A 20,785-nucleotide genomic window follows, 5' to 3' on the forward strand; every position below is an offset into this window, starting at 1 on the left:
TGAATACCTACTAGGAGAAGCAGGTGGCATAGACCAGGCACAGGCCTAAGAGGAGTGAGTCCAAATGTAAGCTAAAAGGAAGCTGGGGCTCCATTAAACCTTCTCCAGAAAGGAGCCCTTTCTTAAGGGTTGGGGAGGGAAGATACTAATTCTGTTTTCATTTTTGCTTGCCTCAAGGTATTTTCTAATTTCTCTTTTGACTTCTCTTGGACCCAATGGTTAAGAGTGTGTGGTTTAATTTCCATGTACTTGTGAGTTTTTGTATTTTCCTTTTGTTATTGCTTTCTAGTTTTATTCCATTTGGTTGGAAAAGATTGGAAAAGATACCTGGAATGACTTCAATCTTCTTAAATTTGTTAAGATTTGTTTTGTGGACTAACATATGATCTATCCTGGAGAATAGAATAGAATAGAATCCTGTTCCCTGTGCGCTTGAGGAGAATGTGTACTCTGCAGCTGGTGGATGGAATGTTCTGTACATGTCTGTTAGGTTCATTTGGTCTATAGTGTAGTTCAAGCCTGCTGTTTCCTTATTGATATTCTGTCTGAATGATCTACCCATTATTAAAAGTGGGGTATTGCAGCCCCCTAGTATTATTATATTGCTGTCTACTTCTCCCTTTAGATCAATCCATATTTGCTTTTTCTGTTTAGGTGCTCTGACATTGAGTGCACATATATTTATAATTGTTACATCTTCTTGGTAAACTGAGCTTTTTGTCATTATATCACAACCTTTTTTGTCTCTTGTGACAGTTTTTGACTTAAAGTCTATTTTGTCTGATATAAGTATAGCTACTCCTGCTCTCTTTTGGTTCTCATTTACATTGAATATCTTTTTCCATACCTTCACTTTCAGCCTATGTGTGTCCTTAAATCTAAAGTGAGTCTCTTTTAGACAGCATAGTTGGATCTTGTTCTTTATTCATTTATCCACTCTACATTTTTTGATTTGGATATCAAATTTTCTAACCACAACAAAGCATCAAGGATGCTAGAGGAGCTTATCTCTCTAATAAAGCTGGCCCAAGAGAGCAGGCATGATCCGGAATATGAGTGTGCCAAAGGTGTTTTTGCAGAAATCTTGGTGAGGCTTGTAGATGGGGTTCTTATTTCCTATGAAGTTTTGTTCCTCACAGTAAATGACACACAAATGGGATATTACTCAGCCTTAGAGAAAGAATGAATCTTGCTATTTGCAACAACATGGATGGACCTAGAGAGTATTATCTTAAGTGAAATAATTCATACAGAGAAAGGCAAATATATATAATTTCACTTATATGTGGAATCAAAAAACAGAACAAATGAACAAACATAACAAAACAGAACAGACTCATAGATACAGAGAACAAAAAGGTAGTTGCCAGAGGGGAGAGGGGTAAGGGGGATGAGTGAAATAATTGAGGATGATTAAGAGGTACAAACCTCAGTTACAAAATAAGAGTATAGTATGGGGAATATAGTCAATTATAATGTATTATCTTTGTATGGTGACAGATGGTAGCTAGACTTATCATGGTGATCATTTTGTAATGTATAGAAATATCAAACCACTATTTTGTGCACCAGGAACTAACAGTGTTGTAGGTCAATTATATTTCAATTAAAAAATATGTAGACCCTGGGAGGAAATACATCAAAATGCAAATGGTAGCCTTGTAGAATGAATTTAGGAATGTTCCATCCTCTTCAAATTTTTGTAATAGTTTAAAAAGGCTAGGCATTAGTTCTTCTTTTTATGTTTTGTAGAATTCCCCTGTGAAGCTGTCCATCCCTGGACTTTTGTTTCCTGGGAGTTTTTTAAATTACAAATTCAGTTTCACTACTGGTGATTTGTCTGTTCAGATTGGCTATTTCTTCCTGATTCAGTCTTGGAAGGTGATATGTTTCTAGAAATTTGTCCATTTCTTCTAGGTTGTCCAATTTGTTGGTATATAATTGTTCATAGTATTCTCTTATGATTTTTTGATATTGCTTGTTGTTTCTCCTTTTTCATTTTTTATTTTGTTTATCTGGGTCCTCTCTCTTTTTTCATTGATGAGCCTGGCTAAAGGTTTATCATTTTTTTTAAATCTTATTTTAAAAACCAGCACTTGTTTTCACTGATGTTTTCTATTGGTTTTTTTTTGGTCTCTATTTTATTTCCTCTCTGATCATTATTATTTCCTTCCTTCTGCTGACTTTGGGTTTTGTTTGTTCTTCTTCTTCTAATTCCTTTAGATGGTAGGTTAGGTTGTTTATTCATTGAGCATCTTTATGATCATTACCTCATACTCTTTATCAGGTAGGTAGAATTGCTTATCTCCACTTTGCTTAGTTCTTTGGCTGGGGTTTTATCTCATTTCTTCATTTGGAATATATTCCTTTGTCACCTCATCTTGCCTGATTCTCTATTTTTACTTCCATGTATTAGGTCGGTTGGTTATGTTTCCCTATATTGGTGAAGTGATATGTAGGAGACATCCTATGGGGCCCGCAGTGCATTCCCTTCTGGTGACCAGAGTTATATGCTCTAGAGGTGTCCTCTATATGGGCTGTGTGGGCCCCTCTCTTGTGGTGGGGTTGACTACCGTGGGCACACTGGTAGGTGGGTCCTGCCCTCACACTGGTTGGATGCCAGGCCCTGCCTAGTGCAGAGGTTGACAGCTATTGGTGGATGAAGTTGGGCCCTAGCATGACTGACAGTGGTTGCCTGGGGGCTCTAGGGCTATTGCTGGCCTGCTAGTGGGGGTGCCTTTGGCTTGTGCTAGACCTCTGGTTGATGGGGCTCTGTCTCCACATGGCTGGTTGCATGGACTGTGGAGTCTTGGACTGCTAGTGAGTGAGGCCTGATCCCAGCATTAACAGGCTAGAAGGAGGACTTGAAACTGGTGTTTGCCAGCTCCAGTGCCCCTGTGGGAGAACAAGCTCCCAGAAATGGCTATTGGCAGCACCTATGTCCACAGGGTGAGTCCCAGTTGCCTCCTGCTTCTCCAAGAATTTCTCCAAGGTCAGCAAGTGCATCTGACCTAGGCTTCTTTCAAATTACTGGGTTTTGGAGTGTGTGATATTTGTGTGCACCCTTTAAGAAAGGAGTCTCTGTTTCCTACAGCCCTCAGGCTTTCCCAAATGCAAGCCCCATTGGCCTTCAAAGCTGGGTATTCTGGAGTCTCATCTTCCCAGTGCAGGACCTCTGGGCTGGGGAGCCTGATGTGGGGTTTGGACCACTTGTTCTGCAATTGTGATTATCCTCTTGTTTGTGGGTCACCTACCTGGGGTGTGGGTCTTGACTCTACCTCATCTGTCCTTCCTACCCATCTTATTGTAGTCCCTTCTTTACATCTTTAGCAGAAGATCTTTTCTACTAGTGTTCAGGTCATTCTCATCAATAGTTGCTCTGTAAATAGTTTTAATTTGGGGGATGCCTGTGGGAGGAGGTGAGCCCAGGGTCTTCCTACTCCACCATCTTGGCCACTCCTCCTCCTCATCTATTGTTGATCAGAATTTCCTAATTTTCTATAGCAAAAAAATCCACTGACTACCTAATTTCCATTCCCTATCCACCTGTTTCCTTTCAGCAGAACCTCAGTTTGTTTAAATAGCTGTTAAAAATACCCTTATTTTTAGGGATATATTCCTTACTTTAGTTCCAAGTCTTCAGTAATGCTTGGTCTAAATCAGTGGTTTTTCATTTGGAGTATGGTCTTTTCTTTTCTCCTCTGGAGACATTTCACAGTGTTTGGAGACATTGTCACAGTTGGAGGGGGCGCTCCTGGAATGTAGTAGGTAGAGAGAGGTCAAAGATGCTGCTAAACATTCTACAATGCACAGGACATCACCACAGCAAAGAATTTTCTGACCCCAAACGCCAATAGCGCTTAGGTTAAGAAAGCCTGGGCTAAATCTTATTTCCCTTAAGAAAAGAAGGTAATGTCCGTTTCCTTAGCCTATGATTGGTCTATGGGTGTCATAAGTCCTCACTTCTGGTCAGTGAGATCTAAGCGGAAGTCTGCTAAATGGGGCTTCCAGGAAGAAGAGGGACAGACTCAGGTAGCATGCAACTCTGCCCTTTGTCCTTTCCTATTGTCCTCCTCTCAATGTGGACATGATGCTGATGCCAGGAGATGCGTCTGCCATTTGGGGACCACCAGGTAGCAATCCTGGAGAGGAAAGTTCAGGAAAGAAAGAAAGAGCTAGAATGCCTGATTACATCATTCGAGTGCAGCACCAGCTGGGATTTTCTTTCCCTGGACTCACATGCTACAGATCAATCCCTATCTGCTTAAGTCACTGTGACTGTATTTTCTTTATTTGCAGCTAAAAAGCATTCCTTACAAATACACCTGAAAGAGGTGGAGTTAGTCCAACTGGCACACACATCCCAGGATCTGGGTCCACCCCAACACTACTGCCTCTACTTCTCTTATCCCTACAACTGTTTTGGAAATTCTGGGCTCACCACATTGCTGCACTTGTGCCGTAGAAAGGCAGTGCTGTGTGCTACTCACAGAATGACTGAGAAATAAATGGTACTTGGAGCCCACTGTCTAGCTCTGCTTGGCCTGCTATTCCTTTTATTAGTCCAGACACCATGCCCTGTTGCTCCCTCAGGAATCATGTGTGAGGTGGCAGAAACTCTGATGTGAAGGGCTCAGGACACATACAGGAACTGAATCAAGGGTTTCTTGGGGTTTGGGGGTCTAGGGGTCTACCCCACTGTAAGGTGGTAAGCCTGTTTCCTTTTAACCACTAGTGAAGGGTTCCCTGGCATGGGTCCCTCCTGCTCATGCTGTAGCATGTGACCTAGTGAAGTGACACACCTCACTACCTCTAATGATGCAGCCCACCTCTCAACCTTCCTCTGAAATGTTACCTTTGTCTCACCCATCAGAGCATGGCCTCAGGTACATGGTGCCTGGTCAATGGGCAAGCATCCTGTCCTCTTGGTAATTACCTTTGGGAGCCTCGCTATTCTCCCGTTTGCCCTGACTGATTGCTATAATAGGGAGAATCCTGGGGTAGTCGCCAGCCCCTTACAGTCTGAAGCTGGCCCTCACTCTATGGGTCCTGCCAGGGTGTATTTGATTTTTGCTAAGAGCTCCTCAGATTCCATCAATGTCCCTTTCTGCTTCCTTGGGGTGAGGGTTGGGGGAAGCTATGTCTGGGAGTAGCATGAAGGAACCCTCTAGGGTGTAGGGAATGTTCTACATCTCCATCTAGGTGATGGCTATACGGGTGTATATATGTAAAAATTCATTGTACTTAAAATCTGTGCGCTTTACTGTATGCTATACCTCACTAAAAACGTTTATATATTTTTAAAATGTAAAACACAACTGAATACAAAGAAGGCCCACCCAGTCTGTGGCAGTCTTAGGAAACAGCTCAAGTTGGCCGTTGCTGTAGGAAACCCAGAGCAGCGTTGAAAGGCTCGTGCTCCAGCTCCACGTGCCTGGAGCCAGGCCAGGGGCCGAGTGCTGTGGAGGGACGAGGGTCCACCATCAGCAGCGGGTCAGCTCCAGGAGGAGGGCTGGGGACACTGCCTGGATGAAAAGCATCACCAAAACTGACGAGGCCAATGAAGATGCTCCGTAGGATTAACTGCCCAGATACAGCTTAAGCTGCGGGGACGGTCTCTCTACCCCAGGCAGCAGTAGGAAGAGGAGAAGCAGCACATTCTTGGCAGGATAATGGGCCCCACTCCTGACCCCTGGGGAAGCTGAGAGCATGGAGTGGGCAGGGAGCCAGAGAATGAGCACCGGGCAGCCACTGCCCTCGGCTGGTGAGCCAGCCCACCCACACGCGCAGCCCTGGGGCTCGGGGCCAGTCGGCTCTTCCCCGAGGCTGCGGAGAGGATGAGGCATGATGAGGACAGTTCGGGGTGCCTCCATCTAGGGTGGAAGGGGTGGGGCTAGTGAAGGGAGCAAGAGTCTCCTTACAAGGAACCATGTCATTGGAGCATCGTTCTCTGAACTGGGAGGCAGGGAATTTGACCTCTGTCTTGGGCCTCCTTTCTGAGAAGGGCCTCCTGGGCAAGGGTGGAATTTTTGCAAGAATCTCAGGGATTTCTTGGAGGGAGGGTTTTGTGCAGTTCCCAGCTGGGCTGCAGACATGACCAAGGACCTCTGATGATCCTTCCAGCGCATGTTTGCAGGAAGATAAGGACAAAGCCAAGGGAGATTGAAAGCTCAGGGAAGAGGGAGCCAGGATACGGTCGTACCCAACGAGTCCTAGATGGGAGGACCAATGCCGAACACGCTGTGATGTCTTGCGCTCAGATTTGGCCCCAGTCCAGTGTCCAAAGGGCTCATGTTCCAGGCCCCAGGGTGGTGGGTGGAGACTGTGAGTAGAAACCACAGAAGCCACAGAAGAGAAACGCCTGTTTTTCACTACACTTTCTCTAAGGAAACAGGGCATAACGTTGCAGCAGTGTGAACGACTGACACCAAAGCAACAGGTGAGACACAGTTCCCTATTTCGAGATGAGTCCAGAGGCCCAAGTTCCTCTGGCTCCTGAGGCTGAGACGGAGGCATCTGCCCAGGGCGCATGGTCACTGGAGGAGCGGCAGGTAGTAGAGATGGCTCAGCTGTGAGCACAGCAGGCTGTGGGTCCCCAGTCCCCTCGGCCCAGTCCTAAGAGGCAGCGTTGGAGATGTCGGCAGAGGTCAATAACAGCAGCTGTGCCAAGACAGGAAAAAAGAGAAAAAAAAAAAAAAAAAAAGAAAGAAAAGAGAGTAGAAGATTTCCCCTCTTAGAAGATGAGTGAGCTAATTCTTAGCTACTTCCTAGGCCCTTCCAGGGACACTCCAAGATTATTGCAAAAGACTTAGGAAGAAGCTTGAGCTCTTCAATCACAGATGGAGGAAACAGTCTGTTATGAATATCAGTGTGATTGTATATTAAACAGAAGACACGTGGTCTTGATACACATGGAATATGTTTGGGTCAGGATGATGGGCACTGGTTTGAGATTCAAATATGGAAAATTTCATTGAGTGATGGATTAGGTGAACTCTTAAGGATGAACGTTAACAATGGCCATCAGTAAGGTGGTGCTGTAGACTAGAATGTTTATGTCTCCTTAAAATTCATATGTTGAAACCTAATCCCCAATGTAATGGGCTTAGTCGCTTAGAAAAGAGGCTCTAGAGTGCTCCCTTGTCCCTCCCACCTTATTAGGACACCGTGAGAAGACAGCTGTCCATGAACAAGGAAGTGGGCCCTCACCAGACACCAAATTTGCTGGTGCCTTGATCTTGGACTTCCCAGCCTCCAAAACTGTGAGAAATAAATGTTTGTTGTTTACAAGTCACCCAGCCTATGACATTTTGGAATTTTGTTCCTTCCAATCCCAACTCGCAAAGGATCTAAATCCTGCTGCATGCACGGAAGATTCTTTATAAGATAAAGATTGAGCTTGTAACCTGAAGGACCAAAACCTACCTTGACAAGCCCTGTAAGGTCTAGAAGCCTGTACTTATTGTTTCTCAGAGCTGGTACAGAGCTATTACAGCAGAGTCAACGGCAGCCAAGGGTGATGATGCATAGGAGGGCAGCAGTCCTTGAACCAAGATTTTCCTGGAGGAAAGCAGTCTAGCTGGCAGAGTGTCTGCAGGGATGGTAACAGATGGAGATAAGCATGGTGGGTGCCTGGGGGTGGGGAGTGTCTAAAGTCTCCTGGAAGTAACAAGTATGTTATAATGATCGGGTGGAGCCCGGAGATGATGGGAAATTCAGGAGCAGCTGAAGCTCAGAAGTCCGGAGGGGAAGGCTCGATGGGCATCAGAGCTGTCAGTAGACAGCAGCCCACACGCCATCACAGAGGACTCGGGAGCAGGGGTCCAGGCAACTGTAACAGGGACTCAGGCACGTGGGACCAGACAGGGACTGGTCCTGAAGTTGCCGGAGGATAGATGTCAGGGATACGGCGGATACCGGTCAAGGATGGACTGACAGCCATGGGGACTTAACTCCGGGACTCACTGGGCCAAGCCCTGGGGGCCGGACCCTGCTTTGTGGTCCTCTCCGGGCCTCTGGTCGACCAAGCCTTGGCCTGTCACAACTGATACTTCTACCCTGAATGCTCTGTGCAGGTATCTCCATCTGCCTTATCCTCGACAAGCAGCATGTGACCAAATCCATAGTTTCAGAGCCCCTGGAAGGCCCAACCATACCTTATTTAAGCCCAGTTAGAGGTTTATCTTGGGCCTCTCCCATGCAGTCACTTTTCCATTCATGACTGTAGGTAACCACACCACATCATGACTCTGCAAAGCTTGCGCTCAGCTCTGTCTTTGGCGAATCGGTGCTGAGATCACCCCGAGGCCTTCCACGCCACCCGCATGCGCTGTTGAGCCCGCCCCACCCCCGTCCTGTCCTATTTACTCCAAACTCCAGCACGACCTTTGGTGGACATCTGTATCTGTATTTCCAGGACTCTTTCCTTGTTTATCCTGGCGTCTAAGGTGAGGGCGCCAGGGATGTTCTGTGTGCTGTGGGCGAGGCTGACTTTCTGTCCTTCCCAGCTATAAGGATGGACAGTTAAAGGACCAGTGCAAAGAGGCCAGGTCCCTTATTCATTTGTAACAGAGGGAAATGCCTGGGGGTTCCCACGAAGGGGTTTAGACCAGTTCCAAAGAGAGGTCTGGGAGGCCTTGTTCATACGCTTGGCTCTCTCTCAGGGATTTTCATGGTGTAGGCTGGGCCAGAGTGAATAGGCCTCCATAGAACCTCAGCATCAATTTGCAGGCAACAGAGATGTGACCTCAGACCTGAAAGCTTAAGTCTGTGCTGTGGCTAGTGTCTTTTTGTTATTTATTTACTTACGGCCCAAATTCTGAAGGGGTTCTTCAAGGGCCACCCTAAAGAGAGGCCCTTGGAAATGAGACATTCTAGGAGAGACACGTCCTCCATTGCACCATGTTGGTGTGTGATGGCGTGGCCAGCACACGGGTGGGAACCCAGTAACTCGAGAGAGGACAGTGCAGGCAGGGAAGGCTCATCTGCTAGACCAGGGAGGCGAGAAACTTTATTGTTCTAACCCAGAGGGAGAAAGTGTACCCAGTTTTTAGATTACAGAGCCGGATCTTGGGTCAGAAAGTAGAAGGTGGAGGTCTGAAATGAGCAGCTTCCCATCGGCAGAGGTGGGCTGGGTCCCTGAGCTCTGGGTTCAGGTCAGCGGCCCCATCCAGGCAGGTCCGCTCTCCACGTGGCCGACCTGGAGGTTCAGAGCCCAGGGAACTCCCCACAGATGGAGAGTCTCAGCAAGGACAGAATTTGGACTTCGAAACAGGAATTGGGGTCAATAGCCAGTGCAGTACCTTTAGGAAGAAAGAGAAGCATTTTATTTAAAAGACCACTTAATCGCTCTAAGACCCCTAAGTAGAGTGGATATATTGTGAGTTGCACCTAAATCAGATGTGACGTTCAGCGCAACTTTACTAGCCAGAGACTTGGGAACAAAACGGAAGATCTCATCAGTGCTGCACTAACTGCCTCCATGTGCCTTTTCCTATTTCTTTTATCGCTCTTTAATCATCCTCGTTAAGCCCCCAGCCCCTCAAGTTCTCTGTGTTTTCCTGCTGGAAGTTCTTGTTATGAAGAAGCCTTGTACCTTGGGTTAGTTTACGCTAAGATGTAAGTGACAGGCAACAGCTTAATGGGAAGTGGTTATTGACTCTCTCTGGAGCAGCAGACCGATTTTGCAGTCTTACCTGGTAGCTTTCCAAGCCCGTCACCACTGGTCTCCCACCATATCCCCAGCAGGGATGCCAGTCCCTGAGCCGTTCCTTTCCCAGCATGTGGTCTATAACTATCAGGGTCCTGCCTCCCAGCATCTGGACAGCCAGAGAAAAAGGAGGACTGAGAACTCCAAAGCAGTGGGCCTCCTACGTAGGATGCCAGGCACAGTGCTGCTTGGGCAGGGGGAGGGGAGGGGAGGATGAAACTTTGGGTCAGGTGAGAGTATCACCAGCTGTCCAATCCCGATGGTGAAATGACTGTCCTCAAGCTTCTGGTAAAGCCAAGTTAACTCTGCTGCCTGTTCTCAGTGATCCCTGGTGTCAGGAAATCTTCGCTGCCACCATGGGGAAATACATTTCCGGGCTCGTTATTTTTTATACCCAGTAGCAAAGAAATGGAATTGACCTGAAAACTGTCATTAGAATTTGCTAAGCACCTAAAAATCATACTGCACCCTTTGCCTCAACCATGGTCTTGAGTTTCTAGTTAAGTTATTAACACACCTTCTTTTTGCTCTTGGGCAAAGTAGGTGGGGACCTCTCGGCACACATCCTTGATGGGCACTCCATACTGGGCTAAGTTCTTGACCCGGCTGGGTAAAACAGCGTAGGTCAGGCCTCGAGTGGATGGATAATGCTTTAAAGCCTGGAAGAGGTGGCCTTTCAAAACGGTGAGACAGCAGATAGAGGTGGTGCAGCAAGGGAGAAGAGCGAGAAACCTATTCCAGTGCACAAAAATAGCCATGAACTTGCCCTTGAGTTTTGTCTATAGCAACAATACCCTATCTGACCACAAGGTGATGACATTACTCCAAAAAAATCTGTGTGTGAGCCTGTGTGTCCCTGAAAGGCTGTACTCCTTTCACCCTTAAATTCTCAACTCTCCCAGCCTCCAGTGCTTTTCTCTTCTCTAAAATCATGTGTTTCATTTATGTCATGCTTTTACTTGTTATAAATTAGATGAGGGGAATACTTTCTACCTCTCTCTAAAAAAATTGACAAATTGTTTTATTTTTATGTGACCCAAAGTGCATTTTTTTCCCCCAAGAATCAGCAACCCACCTGAAATGGACATTCATTTTGCCCAAATGTCCTGGGCGGGTTATTTAAGCAAATGCTGCCAGATTTCAATGATTTGCCAAGGACCTCCTGCTGCTTTTTAATTTATTTGACAGCCCTTGTCATTTAAGAGGCTGAGAGGGAGAGAGTTTCAGCAGTCTGGGTTCACTTTAAACTAAAGATAATATGTGTGTGTATGTGTGTAAAGGGTGTGCAGGGGAGGAGAGAAGGCATGAGGATAAAAATACTCTATTAGTTCACTCTAATATTTATATTCAACTACTTATATTCACTAACATGTAGCTCACACCCTTTTGGAATAAACTAAAATTATGTCATCGTATGGAGTTTCCATTGGTCCATTTTCATTCATATGATGTAATTTAAATGGGCCACGGACTGGACTTGGAGTCCTTTGCACGGAGATAGAATTTCATGCGCATTAAGAACAAGTATGAACTGAATTCCCCTGTGTATACAGCACCATCCTAGGAGGTCAGGATGTAGAGTTGGAAAACACCAAACTAGGAGGGGACCACAGTGAGCTGGTTTCACTTACCTGGTGGTCCAGGGCCTTACTAATATGGTCCAAAGTTGGACAGCTTCATCCATCTTGGCTAGGACACAGGCCATCTTGCTAAACAGCTTAGCCTCCAGAAGGGACTTAAAGCAACACAGCAGAACCCTGTCATTCATTCAGTCACAATATAGTGGCCTCCTACTTGCCATCAGTGCTGCACGTAACTGGTTCTTCAGACTGTGGCATGGAGCATCCCGGCATAGCGCGGCCCTGGGCGCCAGAACAAAGCGCCAGCAGCAGGACTGGCAATGCACACGGGTCCCTGCTGCCCCCGAGGGCCCGTGGCACTGTCACTGCTGCAGGCACCACGGGAAGGTATACCCCGGGGCACTCTGCATACCCTTCACAGACTGGTGGGGCTGGAGGGGTAGGGCATCAGCCCCAGAAACAAAGCTGAATTTAAGGTCCTGTTCAAGGTCCTCAGCCGCCTCCATGACCCTCAGCTTCCCCATCTGTAAAGCAGGAGAAGTAGACCCTCTTCCGCGGGGATGCCATGAAAGGATGAGACAAGATACTGCCTGCTTGTGAAGCCAGTGTGTGAGATAGATTGCTCTCCGGATGTACAGGGTGAGGAGGCGCCTCGGCCCGGACCTCTAGACTCAGATCCTGGCTCTGGGTCTGCCACTGACCACTCCTGACGTGGCCGTGGACCTGACCTTCAGCCTCTCTGAGTTTTGCAGTAAAGCTGAGGTTCTCCAGCTGAGTCTGATTGAGCCCATCTCCCTCCTCCAACCAGAGCAGTTCTGACTTCCATTCCATAGAGTGGCATTTTGTGAAATCTTTCGTTGGAAGAAAAGTCTCTATGGCTTAAAACAGAGTTGGAAATCCCTGGACTGCATCCCTTTGAGGAGGACTCGGGAGCCGTGTCCTCAAGGAAATCAGGAGCAGGTCAGGTGAAGATTGAGGGAGATGGTGTTTGGGAAGGAGAGCATGGGAGGTCCAGGCAGGAGCAGAGAGAAAGCCTGTGTTTGCGGGGTCTGTCCTGAGCTGTCCAGTGTGGAAGTAGGAGGGGAGCTTCCAAACAGCAGGGGCTGGACAGCAGAAGCCCATCCAGGGAGTAAGGGAGTGTGGGCTTCTCTTTCATTTTATCCTCTCAGAGCCCTTTCCGGTAGGAAAGGCAGCTGTTGATTCTGCTTTGCAGATGAGGAAACTGAGGTGCACAAAGGCTGAGCCATATCTCTGGTTATAGAGCTTTTCTGTCAGGGAGGCGTCCCTTCCCAATCCTGCCTCTTTCTGCCAGGTCATACCTCATCATACCCAACCATCTGGGCAAGTGGAAGCAAGGTTTCTAAAAGTGAAAATAAATTATTCTCCTGCTTTTGAAATAAACTGATTAAAATCTGAGATCAAGACAAAAGACCTCCATAGCACATACCAGTTATAAGAAATCTGGGTTCTTGAAATGGCTCTTATTTCAGAGGCCTTCAGGAGCCCTGTGAAGTCAACACAGGAGAGGAACACAAGGGGATGTGGAATCCCTAGAGATCGCAGAAGTTCCTACTGCGGTCACTGGCTCAAAAAGAAGTCACTGCAAATGCAAGAAAGCTGGTCCCTTATCTAAAGAGATGTATTCCCTCAAGATCCTAAACCTAGAGAAGGTCTACGTAGACAGGGTCCTCTTCTCTCTGGAAAAGCATAAGGCAAAATGTTGGAGCAGGCAAGGCTTTCTTTGGCACTTGTAACGAACGTGTTCCACATCTTACGTTCTCGAAGTCCAAGATTCCATCCCATTCATTCAAAACATTGTTGTCTCGGACGCTGGCCATACCTCGAAAGGCATTGACATGGGTGCCCTGGGTCCCAACAGATCCATCCAGTGGATGGCTGTCACTGGTGTTCTGGAGATCAGGCTTAGTCCAAAGACACTACTGAAACTGCCCTTAACAAATCTAATGACCGTTACAACACTAAATGCAAAGGTCATTTCTCAGACCTCCTCTTATTTGACAAAACAGCAGCATTTGACACCTTTGTGGGCCTCAGTGAGCCTCCGGGACACACACATTTGCCTGTTTGTTTCCATCATTCTGACCAGCCTTCTCCCTTTCACTTCCCCAGCCTCGAAATGTGGATGGTCCTAGACCTTAGTCTTTGGACCTTTCCTCTTTTCTGTCTACACTTAGCTCACTTAGTGATTTCACCCACTGTGTTATGGCTTTAAATACAGTCTCAACTCTAAACATTCCCAAGGCTGTATGTCCAGCCCAACTCTCTCTCGACCCCAAGACTCATGCATCTAATTCTCTACCTGATGTCTAATCATCTGAAAGTCAACACGTTCAGAACTGATCTCCACCCCCGCCAACCTGCTGCCCACAGTCTCCAACTCAGTGAATGGAACCACCATCCTTCTCTCCACTAAGGTCAGTGCTGTTGGAGTCATCTTGACTCTTCTTTCCTTCCCAACCATATCCAACTGAGAAGAAAATCTTTTCAGCTGTACCTTCAAAATATATACAGGATTAAATAACTTCTCATCAACTCTGCTACTACTACCCTCATTTAATCCACTCCCTGGAATCTTTTGAAAGCCTCCTAACAAATGTTTGTCAGAGCACCCTGGTTAAATCCCAAGGCAGACCAAACCCAGCTGTAGCTTCCTATCTCATGCAGTATAAAAGCCACATGAGTTACAGGGACCTACTGGGTCCCACAGGGTCAGGCCTCAGTTACCTCTCTGCCTTCACTTACAACTCTTGTTCCTCTCACCTGTCAGCTCCAGCTACTCTGGCTTCTCCACTGTTCTTTGCTCAGGGCCTTTGCACGTTTTGTTCCATCTGTCTGGAACATTTACTCCCAGGAATCCGAGTTTTGCTTCCTCATCTTTTTTTTTTTTTTTTTTTTAACATCTTTATTGGAGTATAATTGCTTTACAATGGTGTTAGTTTCTGCTTCATAACAAAGTGAATCAGCTATACATATACATATATCCCCATATCTCTTCCCTCTTGCATCTCCCTCCCTCCCACCCTCCCTATCCCACCCCTCTAGGTGGTCACAAAGCACCGAGCTGATCTCCCTGTGCTATGCGGCTGCTTCCCACTAGCTATCTATTTTACATTTGGTAGTGTATATATGTCCATGCCACTCTCTCACTTCGTCCCAGCTTACCCTTCCCCCTCCCCGTGTCCTCAAGTCCATTCTCTAGTAGGTCTGGCAGGATGGGAATAAAGACACTTCCTCATCTTTTGTGATCAAGATGTAACGTCCCTGGGAGCCCTGTCTAAGACTAAGGACGCCACCCCTGACATTCTCTTTCCCCTCTTGCTTTCTTTTTCTCTGTCACACTGATCACTCTATGTAGTTTGCCTCTAAAAATCATACCGTTTCTTCCTGTAGGATGTAAGCTCTCTGAAGTTAGGGACTCCTGTCTGCTTTGTTTACTGCTGTATCCCCAGCCCATAAAACAATAGCACCTAGGTCCTCAATCAATGATGGTGAATGAAGCAGTAAATAATTTCCGTAAGTGCCCTCAACCGAAAAGAGTGTCACGAGAGAGAGAATAGCAATGAGGACCCAATTCAGATGCTGGGGGAGTAGTTGGGGAAGGGTCAGGCCTTTCTGAGAAGTGACTTTTGGGCTAAGACCTTCCAGAAGCCTGGGTGTGGCCAGCTAGACGTGTGGGCTTGGGTGGGGAAGCAGCCTGATGCACGGTTTGGGTTTGCTGGGGACTGAGAGGTTTCTTGAGTGCCAGAGCAAAGTGCCAGGCCAACCAGGATGCGTGGGTCACTCTGGAGGAGGGAGAAGAGCGTGTCCCCAGCAGAGGCTGGGAAAAGCGCCAGTGCTCGGCGGGAAAGGTAGTGGGTGCAGGCTGGGCGGCCATGGAGGCTGGGCCTGGGTGATTTTCTATTGTCTGTGTGATGGGAGCCACCAGAGGGTCTTTAAGAAACCTCTTCCAGCTCTCTGCGGAGAACGGATTGGAGGCCAGTATGAGTGGATGTGGAGACGTGTTATCTCCTGGTAATAAGGGTTCTGAAAGCCGGTCTGGGTTTTATGAGCTTCATTCCAGATTCATTCCAGGCCCTTGGGGGTGAGGGTGACACGCCAGGCTTGAGTTATTGCTACCTTGTCTCTTGGGGTTGGACAGAGCGGGCAGATTGGGAGCTGCCTAATTTCAGTTCATATAGGCACTTGCTGTGAATTGCTAAGTGGGTGAGATCGGAGTGGTTTCTTGATAAAGAGAGAGCTTGTCAAGGGGGATTTGGGAGCCATTTTCCCCATCAAATCAATAGAGGTGTTAATCCTCAATCTAGATAACAGAATAATGCAGTTGCAGACATTGGCTTTAAACCCCACTGCAGATGACGCAACTGTCAAGGACCTCGGCTGCCAGCAGACAGGCCTGGATGATGAAGAATGCCAGGCATACAGGGCTGGGACTGTGGACCGTGGACATTCCAGGCCTGACTCCCCTCCGTGGGCACAGGGGCGGGGCCCACGAGCTTCTGGATGGCCTGATGCTTTACTGCCTGCCGGCATCATACCCAGTGGCAGGAAGAAACCCATCCTGTGCCAGACTGTAGGGTGGGATTTCCTAGCCCAGCCTCTTTAAGGCAAAAACTGTGATTTAGGAAAAGAGATTGGCAGACAGACAAGCATCATAACAGTTTTGTCCTACACGGACATAGAGGACAGACTGGCGGTTGCCAGTGGGGAGAGGGTTGGGACAGGGATGGAGTGGGAGTTTGGGGTTAGCAGATGTAACCTTTTATATATAGAACGGATAAACAACAAGGTCCTACTATAAAAAAATAAAAAATAAGTAAATAAAATAAATCTTTAAACAGGATGAGAACATTACTGAGCATCTTGAAAATAAAGTTCACCCCAACACTCTCACAAAGTTATGATTATTCTCGCGTAATTTCTCCTGGTATTTTCCCATGGGAATTTATTAATATTTCCATAAATAAATGTGGTGTTCTACTTTTTTTATAATGATATATTTCAATTAATCATTTAAAGACATTTAAAAAGCAGGGGGAAGCAGAGGATATACAAATACAAAATCCAAAAGGGTTTTTTTTCTAATTATATGCATAATGTTGCAATGAATGTCTTGGTGTGAAAACATTTTTATTCTTTTGTATTATTTCTATAAGATAAACTCCCAGAAGTAGATTGAAATTGAAACACATTATGTGTTTGAAACACGTTATGATTCATGATACACACTGCCCAAATGCTTTTCAAAGTATTGTGTTTATTTGCACTTTCACCCATAATGTATGCATATACAAATTTTATGGCAATAAACATTATTCTTTTTAAAAAGTTTTAATGGTTTAAGTATGACATCGAATCTTATTTTTGTTTTAGTTTTATCTCCTTGATTATAGATGACTGAATATTTTTCCATAAGATTTTCTTTCTTCTTTCTTTTTTTAACTAGTTCCTTGCTATTTGTAATTCCTGGATGAGCCTCAGCTTTCTCTTCTGTAAAATGGGGATGTTAGCAGTATTACCTTATAGGATTGTTGTAAGGGTTAATTAGTCAGAGCAGTGTTGGATAGTGGTCATAGGCTTAGACTGGATGTCATCTAGATTATCTGGCTTTGGATGCCAGCTCTGATATTTGAAAGCTGATGGAGGTGGGGATTGTCAAGTTCACATTGCCAAGAGCAGGAGAGATTGGACATATCGTTGTGGCCATCTTTGGAAAATACCATCTATCACGTTAGTCAGTTTCTTCTTTAAATAAGTCTCTAATTATACAAATAACGCGTCCTTTTAAAACATGAAAGTTAAGGCTAGTGTCCCTTTTGACCAGCACCTCAATTCCCATCTCCTCTCCAAAGGTGACTACCATATTTTGTTTGGTGAACATCTGATGGGACCTTTTGCCTGTGCATACCTACATGCACGTACACACATGCCCACAGGCATCCATAGGAAATCTGTAGTGTTTCTAATGATTCACATTAATAGTATCGTACTGTATGTATTTCATTTCAATGTGATTTTTCATTCAACACATCCAGAGATTGTACTATGTCATGCACTAAGATCTCCCTCATCCTTTTCCATTTGTGCACAATATAGATATAGCATAGTTTATTGAATAATTACACTATTCACTAACAGAAAATGAGTGTCCTTTTCCCAGACTCTCTCTGACAGTTAAATGTTTTCAATTTTTGCAGTCGAATTGGTGAAAATGACATGATAATTGTTTTATTTTGCATTTCTTGGATTATTAAGTGAATATTTTCATAAGCTTATTGACCATTTGCTTTTCTTTTGACTTGCTTATTTTTATACTTTGCTCCTGTTTTGAGTCATTTAAAAATTCATTTGTAGGATTTTCTTTATATAATATTCATTTGTTGCAAAATTCTTCTCTCATACTTTCACTTATTTAACTTTGTTTACACTCTTTTGATGAACAGAATTTTTAGAATGTTGATGTAATCAATTTTATCAATCACTTAGGCTATGGTTTTGTTTTGTGGGTTTTAAAATATTTTGAAGTCTTTGTTACTCCCCAAATATTTTCCTTTAATACTATATAATTGTGTTTTGTAAGTTTAGATCTACAATTCGTTTAGGATTAAGTTTTATGACAGTGTCACTTAGGTCTTAATGGGCAGTCAGTTGTTCTAATCCCATTTATTGAATTCTTCCCCCTTTTATTTAAAATAGTATCTTTATTGTATGCTAAATTCCCATATATGCAGAGATCCTTCTGGATTTTCCATTGTGCTACACTGATCCATCTGCTTACTCTTGTGACAATATCCCAGTTTGTATAACTATAGCTTTCTAACATATTTTTTCCCCGTCTTTATTCTTATTTTTCAAATTTGTCTTGACTATTCTTGCCCATTCAGTCTTCCATAGGAATTTAGAATCAACTTATTAGGAGCTTTCGATTGTCAATGCGTTGAATTTATTAACTAACTGGGAAAGACTTAACAAATACTTTTCTGTTTGTAAACTTGTCTTTTTTTTCCGTCTTGCTTAGCATCCCTAACTGTAGCATGCAATTCGCAAAGCAGCCACAGGGTGGCGGTAGGAGCAAAGAAGGTGAAACTCGGGCCCCTCGTGAGAGACCCGGGAAGCCAGGAAGCCTTTGAGAGAGGAGAACGCTTGTTGCAGAGTGAGCTGGCAATTATCTGCACGTAACACCTTACATTTATTTTGCATAGTTTACAAATATTTCATTTACATTATTTCCCTTGGAATAGGTGATGAAGGTGATCTTTCCCCGTTTTATAGGTGAAAGAATGAAACATGCAGCCAGTCTGGGAGGATGCAGTGCCCACAGCCTCCGTGCCAAGCCCAGTGCTCTTTCCACTTCATCCTCGTGCAGATTTCAGACTTCTCCACACCAGACAAAAGGAAAACAAAATTAGTGAAAGCTAAAATTCAAAGCGACAGCAGGAAAATGTGTGCAGGACCGTCATCCCTACGTTCAAAATCTTAGTGCCACTTCTGTGTGTCCCCCTCTCCTTTCCCTAATTTAGGTGGTCCCTAAAGCTCTGAATCTTTCCTTTGCGACGTATCTCACATCTGCCTTTTCTCTCCTCCCAACATCATCATCTTCATCTCACTTCTGATGGCACCCATGACTCCAGGTTTCCCCTCCAACTCATCCCCTTCACCAAGGTAATACCTTTTGTCAGTCAGAGATGGGGAAACTGGGACAAAGAAGGTTATTGTTTCAAGGATGGGATGACTGGGGTTGAATGGGAAGTTGGTGGGGCTTCCAAAGCAGGCGGGACCTTCCGAGAACATTTGGGTGGGTCGATGTACAAGGTGCCGAGGGCGTGGGAAGCTGCGACATGGTCAGGTGGTTGTCGCTATCTGATTACCTGGTAGGGTTCGGGGAGGGAAGATGCAACAGGAAGCAGGTGAGGGGTTATTCAAAGATAGGCAGGCAGGGACCTTGTGGTTTTCCCGGAGATCAGTTCATGCCTCATGGGTCAGCAGGACCACAGTCACACTCAACCATGGCCCAGACTTTGGCATCCCTTGTGCTCTAGGCCATGCTAATTCCGACAGCCTTGAGCCAGTTGCTTCTGGTGACTCAGGGATCTGGTGACTGAGCCCTTGTCCTATGCCTCAGGATTGGGGCTTTATTTTATATCCGGACCCAATAGTGGTCTTGTACCTGAGCGGCTGACTTGGTTCTGAGCTCAGCTCCCCAGTTCTTCCAGCTCCAGGGTCCTGCCTCGGGTCCTGAGGGCCTGGTCCTAACTCAGCCTCGCAGGTCTCCCTGACCCTGGACATCTGCCTCCCTGGAGCGCCAGCTCTTTTCGGCCCCAGACTCCCTGCCGCCTGATTCTACTCCCAGGCCAGGGTGCCTCCCGCTGTGACTCTTACTGCCTTCCTGGAACTTCCCGACCTGCACACCTGCCCCGACCCACTGGGCTCTGCCTGCCTCACAGCATTCCCCGCATCTGCTGCGGCCCCGCCCGTGGCACCTCTCTCGGTTCTACTGTCGCCCACAAGGAGCCTCTTGAGATGCCTCCAAGGCCAAGGGCATGTAGTCCGTGGACCCCAGGCAATGGGCAGAGCAGGCAGTCATGTTGGGAGAAGCACCAGGCAGCGCCGGGCAGCACGGGGCAACCCCTCACCACTTATCACCGAGAGGCTGCTGAAAAAGAGCACCTTCTGGGACCTGTTTTCCAAGAAGACTCCCTGAGTCACGGTGGAAATGTGACCCCGGGCCACGCCTCTCAGCACTTGCTGCTTCTACTTCCCACAGCTTTAAGAAGAGAAGTCAGAAACCTCAGGTTTGCCTTATAATGCAAATCAGGGCAACTCTTTGGGAAGGCGGGGCTGGGACTCAGGGAGGCCTGCAGGGGGGCCTGAGAGAAGGGTTCTGTGCAAGTGTAGTTCAGATGTTCACACACACGCACACACACACACACACACACAAACACACGAGCTGTGCTCTGGTCTGGGAGAAGGATAGGATTCCTTCACCCACTACACACATGCAAGCCTTATAGCTCCTCTTTCTGTTTTGTGAATTCTTTTCCTCTAAATTCACAGAATCTGGATTCATTATTGCAAGTATGGGCATGGGGAGGGGAGGTGTTTATTCCCGCCATCTTAAAAGGCATGTCTACATGAACTGTGCCTCTAAAAGGAAAACATCAGCTCGAAGGGCCCAGCACGGGGCAGGGGCAGGAAAAAGATGGAAACCTTAGCCAATCCGGTGAACAGAATCAGAAATTGTGTTGGATTTAAAAAAAAATTTCACTAGACAGCAAACATTTTTAAAGCAAGCATTCCACAACCTTAAAAAAAAAAAACATTTTATTTGAAGAGTCATAAAAGCGAAACCATCTTCACTCCATTCTTCCTTAATCCCACCCTACACCCCAAGTTGATGGTGATAGATCCCTATGTAAGTGGAATAAAATAAGGAGAATTGGAAGAAGACACTTTCCCCTCTCTTTTGGGCTCCAGTTGA

The 20,785-nt window shown here is 46.0% G+C and overlaps 1 protein-coding gene across 1 annotated transcript; it reads right to left on the bottom strand.

Annotated features, from left to right (window-relative positions):
- Positions 1-9,207: 9,207 nt before the first annotated feature.
- Positions 9,208-13,744, bottom strand: LOC132376736 (gastrokine-3-like). Its single transcript, XM_059942597.1, is given in 6 exon segments — positions 9,208-9,302; positions 10,227-10,368; positions 11,341-11,381; positions 11,384-11,444; positions 13,065-13,199; positions 13,610-13,744. Coding segments are annotated over 6 exon segments (609 nt in total).
- Between the last annotated feature and the right edge of the window lie 7,041 nt (positions 13,745-20,785).

The sequence above is a fragment of the Balaenoptera ricei genome, chromosome 13, assembly GCF_028023285.1.
Source record: "Balaenoptera ricei isolate mBalRic1 chromosome 13, mBalRic1.hap2, whole genome shotgun sequence".
Taxonomy (NCBI): Eukaryota; Metazoa; Chordata; class Mammalia; order Artiodactyla; family Balaenopteridae; genus Balaenoptera; species Balaenoptera ricei.